The 5,490-nt window shown below is 46.1% G+C and overlaps 1 protein-coding gene across 2 annotated transcripts in view; it reads right to left on the bottom strand.

The window, feature by feature from the left end:
- The window catches only part of PIR (pirin), a 105,146-nt gene extending 100,350 nt beyond the window's left edge, over window positions 1-4,796 (bottom strand). For both annotated transcript variants that reach the window (XM_029240353.1, XM_029240352.1), the window contains exons 1-2: window positions 4,675-4,796; window positions 3,216-3,346 (exon numbers count right to left, since the gene is read on the bottom strand). In XM_029240353.1, coding sequence (XP_029096186.1) covers window positions 3,216-3,346; window positions 4,675-4,720 — 177 coding nt within the window. In that variant the 5' untranslated portion in view covers window positions 4,721-4,796. The remainder of the gene's footprint in view (window positions 1-3,215; window positions 3,347-4,674) is intronic.
- Between the last annotated feature and the right edge of the window lie 694 nt (window positions 4,797-5,490).

Raw genomic sequence — 5,490 nt, forward strand, 5'->3', positions numbered from 1 at the left:
AACTTTCCTCAACATAATAAAGGCCATATATGACAAGCCCACAGCAAACATCATCCTCAATGGTGAAAAACTGAAAGCATTTCCACTAAGATCAGGAACAAGACAAGGTTGCCCACTCTCACCACTCTTATTCAACATAGTTTTGGAAGTTTTAGCCACAGCAATCAGAGAAGAAAAGGAAATAAAAGGAATCCAAATCGGAAAAGAAGAAGTAAAGCTGTCACTGTTTGCAGATGACATGATACTATACATAGAGAATCCTAAAGATGCTACCAGAAAACTACTAGAGCTAATCAATGAATTTGGTAAAGTAGCAGGATACAAAGTTAATGCACAGAAATCTCTGGCATTCTTATATACTAATGATGAAAAATCTGAAAGTGAAATCAAGAAAACACTCCCATTTACCACTGCAACAAAAAGAATAAAATATCTAGGAATAAACCTACCTAAGGAGACGAAAGACCTGTATGCAGAAAATTATAAGACACTGATGAAAGAAATTAAAGATGATACAAATAGATGGAGAGATATACCATGTTCTTGGATGGGAAGAATCAACATTGTGAAAATGACTCTACTACCCAAAGCAATCTACAGATTCAATGCACTCCCTATCAAACTACCACTGGCATTTTTCACAGAACTAGAACAAAAAATTTTGCAATTTGTATGGAGACACAAAAGACCCCGAATAGCCAAAGCAATCTTGAGAACGAAAAAAGGAGCTGGAGGAATCAGGCTCCCTGACTTCAGACTATACTACAAAGCTACAGTAATCAAGACAGTATGGTACTGGCACAAAAACAGAAAGATAGATCAATGGAACAGGATAGAAAGCCCAGAGATAAACCCACGCACATATGGACACCTTATCTTTGATAAAGGTGGCAGGAATGTACAGTGGAGAAAGGACAGCCTCTTCAATAAATGGTGCTGGGAAAACTGGACAGGTACATGTAAAAGTATGAGATTAGATCACTCCCTAACACCATACACAAAAATAAGCTCAAAATGGATTAAAGACCTAAATGTAAGGCCAGAAACTATCAAACTCTTAGAGGAAAACATAGGCAGAACACTCTATGACATAAATCACAGCAAGATCCTTTCTGACCCACCTCCTAGAGTAATGGAAATAAAAACAAAAATAAACAAATGGGACCTAATGAAACTTCAAAGCTTTTGCACAGCAAAGGAAACCATAATCAAGACCAAAAGACAACCCTCAGAATGGGAGAAAATATTTGCAAATGAAGCAAATGACAAAGGATTAATCTCCAAAATTTACAAGCAGCTCATGCAGCTCAATAACAAAAAAACAAACAACCCAATCCAAAAATGGGCAGAAGACCTAAAGAGACATTTCTCCAAAGATATACAGAATGCCAACAAACACATGAAAGAATGCTCAACATCATTAATCATTAGAGAAATGCCAATCAAAACTACAATGAGGTATCACCTCACACCAGTCAGAATGGCCATCATCAAAAAATCTAGAAACAATAAATGCTGGAGAGGGTGTGGAGAAAAGGGAACACTCTTGCACTGCTGGTGGGAATGTGAATTGGTTCAGCCACTATGGAGAACAGTATGGAGGTTCCTTAAAAAACTAAAAATAGAATTACCATATGACCCAGCAATCCCACTACTGGGCATATACCCTGAGAAAACCAAAATTCAAAAAGAGTCATGTACCAAAATGTTCATTGCAGCTCTATTTACAATAGCCCGGAGATGGAAACAACCTAAGCGCCCATCATCGGATGAATGGATAAAGAAAATGTGGCACATATATACAATGGAATATTACTCAGCCTTAAAAAGAAATGAAATTGAGCTATTTGTAATGAGATGGATAGACCTAGAGTCTGTCATACAGAGTGAAGTAAGTCAGAAAGAAAAAGACAAATACCGTATGCTAACACATATATATGGAATTTAAGGGGAAAAAAAATGTCATGAAGAACCTAGGGGTAAGACAGGAATAAAGACGCAGACCTACCGGAGAACGGACTTGAGGATATGGGGAGGGGGAAAGGTGAGCTTTGACAGGGCGAGAGAGAGTCATGGACATATACACACTAACAAACGTAGTAAGGTAGATAGCTAGGGGGAAGCAGCCGCAAGGCACAGGGATATTAGCTCGGTGCTTTGTGACAGCCTGGAGGGGTGGGATAGGGAGAGTGGGAGGGAGGGAGACGCAAGAGGGAAGACATATGGGAACATATGTATATGTATAACTGATTCACTTTGTTATAAAGCAGAAACTAACACACCATTGTAAAGCAATTATACCCCAATAAAGATGTTTAAAAAAAAAAAAACTGTACTGCATATTTGAAAGTTGCTAAGAGAGTAGATCTTAAAAGTTCTCACCACAAGAAAAATAATTATGTATGATGACAGAAGTTAACTAGACTTGTGATCATTTTGCAATATATACAAATACTGAATCATTGTGTTGTACACCTGAAAGTAATGTTATATGTCGATTATACCTCAATAAAAACAAATCTGTTTTTGGAATCTGGGGCTGGGCACTGTATTCCTTGGGCAATAACCACCATTTGATGACCTTTCTATGCGTATAAGATTTTCTTTTCCGCCAAGTCTCATGTCTCCCATAATTTTCAAATAAAACTGCTCTCTAATGTGGAAAGATATCTGCCTCACCTACAATCACCTTCTCTGAGGGAAGCCCCCACTTACCTCGCACCAAGAGGTCCACAAAGTTGGGTCTCAGGGGTCTCTCTAAGAATTCAGATCCCTGGCAATGGCTGACTGGTCCAGGGTAGAGACCTGACCCAAGCCGAGCCGGTCGGATTCTCTCTCCTGGGAATTTGGGATGGGGCCCCAGTGTCTCTCCTTGGTGCTTTGACCTGTGGGCATGTAAACCCGGGGGTATCAGGTGGGTGAGTCTGGTGAAGTGCCCACAGAGGCTGACAGATAAACCCAGGATGGGACATGGGTGTGCAGAGAGGGGCACAGAGGTTTCACCTCAGGACCACTGGATCCATATTACAGAAACCCCCTTGGGACTGGGGCTGCTCCGGGGAGGACCCCAATTGCTAAGTTTAGAGTTGGTTCCTAAGGCACCCAACAGGGCGTCTCGTGATTGTCTCATGCCCTCTCTTCCCAAGTTTATCCTCAGGGTCCCACCAATCCTTTCTGTTAAAAAGCAGGAAACAGCCACCAACCAGCCAGCGTACCTCAGGTCTGCCGATGCTTCTGCGGACCCGCGCTCCAACCCCTTCCGACTGCTCGCGGCTGAGCAGTGAGAGGGTAACCTTTTTGGACCACGCCATGCCCAAGGCTAAAAAGAGAGTGTTCTTAGGCTGAGCTGTAGACGACAGAGGGCAAGAGGAGGAACAACAAAACAGAGAAATCATCAACGAGGGACCACCCAAGGACTATAAAATATAGCATACGAAATTCACACCTGCCCCAAGTATTAACAGCTACAATTTTTATATTGCTTACTCTGCACAAGACCTGGGCTAGGCGCTTTAAAACAAGCATAATGATGGTGAACGCGTGGGTGTACTAGCTAGGTTCCCAGCACCCTACTAATGATTTACAAGGTTTAGCGGGTGTAGCCCTACGACCACCTTTGGCGAGGATTAGTGATAACAGCTCCGCTGGGCATTGACTAAGGACCTCAAACGCTCACTTTATCTGCTTTACATGATTGAAATCCCTCGACCTCCCCATGACGGAGGTGCTACCTTGAGCTGAGAGAGATCTGTGTGGCGACACAGGGAACACGGAGAAAAACCAACAGGTCTGGGACTCTCACCTGAACATGCCAAAGACCTTGACATTGAAAGGGATATTTGAGGGTCATCAAATTCAAAGACCCATCTATCCCTGAAGCTCGGGGATAGATTTCTTGCTACTTAAGTAGCAAGAAATCTTGGAGCTTTCATGTGAAGTAGAGCACAGGAAACTCACGGAGGAGGTACCTTTGACAGTGCTATCCGTATTTCGGCACCCAACCACAGCCCCAATCCAAAAGTATTTCCTCTTTGTGGGTTGAAAGCCTACTCAACGGCGTATCACAAAACAGGTATAATCAATCCCCTTTCCAGTTCAAATGCTTGCATACAATACCCGCAATTCCTAACGCTCTTCTTCAAACTGCGTATAATCCTTTCCTTCAAAGATTCCCACTCAAACCAAGAGAGATGCTTCAGCAAGAAGCATACTCTGGAGCCACACAGCCTGGGTCTGCATTCCAAGTTCACCAACGTACCAGCTGTGTGACCTGAGGCCAACTGCTAAGCCTCTCTGTTCCTCAGTTTTTCCACCTGCGAAATAGGAGTAATAAGACTGCCTACCGCAAAGGAGTGTAGTCAGCGCTCTAAGAACGTGAGCTGCTGCTACTCAGAGCACTGTGCGGGGCAAAGACCTCCAGGCAGGCAAGCGAGGCTCACCCTAAATGTGCCCTCCCCGAGAAGGCAATCAATAAATATTTACTGGGTGCTGGGCTGTGGGGCACCTAAAATGAGCTCAATCCTCCACGCCGTACAGAACTGTCATCACCTACCTACACGCATCTTGAAAGTATTGACATTTTACTCCCCGCCCCCTCAATTTGGACTATTTCTGGGTCTTTCCAGACTCCTACAATTAAATTCTATGCACGTGAATCACTGATGAGGTACTTACCAGATCGCAGTGGTCTGCAGAAAGAAAAGTTGTCTGCCACTTGCATCCAATTGCAGAGAACTATTTAAGCATCTCTGGCCATCTCCCTAGGAGATTCCCCTGGGAGTCTGAGACGGGGCCGGAGAGGGCGGGGTCCTGCTAACTGATAGCCTGCACCCGCCCGGCCCCGCGGGCGTTCTGTAGCCCCGCCCGGTGAGGGCGGCTGCTGCAGCCCGTACGGCGGGGGAGGCGTGGGGAAGGTGGTCTCGGAGGGCGCCGCGCAGCTGCCTCACCGTGACTCAGCACTTCGCCGCCGGCGGCCGCAGGGAGGCGGGAAGCGGGAGGCGGGAAGCGGGAGGCGGGAAGCGGGAGTGTGTGGGTCTCTGGGGCCCTGGGCGGGGTTGATACTCCTTGATTGACAGTCCGCCGCCGCGCGGATCCTCTCGCTCCGCCCCCCCGCCGCTCCCCCGCCCCAGCCTGACCTCGACGCCCCTCCCGCCTCCTAGAGCTGCGCGCTGGGCCCTGGGAGCGGGGGTTGGACCTGGCAGGTGTTCTTTTCAGGGCGAAGGTCCCAGTGGACCTTCTAGGACACCTGTCTCTACCTGGAGTGCGCTGGTCACGCAATCCGAGGAGCTTGCCGGCACGGGTTTCAATCCTGCCTCCACCACTTCTAGCTGTGTGACCTTGGGCAGGTGGCTCAGCCTCTTTGTGCCTCCAGTTCCTCCATTGTAAAATGGACATGGTGATGATACCACCTGATGGGGTTGTGATGAGAATGAAATGAGCTGGGCAGGTGCTAAGCATTACACAACTGTTGGCTACATAAATAAGTTGCTT

This window comes from Monodon monoceros, unplaced genomic scaffold (assembly GCF_005190385.1).
Source record: "Monodon monoceros isolate NGI ecotype Baffin Bay Population unplaced genomic scaffold, NGI_Narwhal_1 Super_Scaffold_22, whole genome shotgun sequence".
Lineage (NCBI taxonomy): Eukaryota > Metazoa > Chordata > Mammalia > Artiodactyla > Monodontidae > Monodon > Monodon monoceros.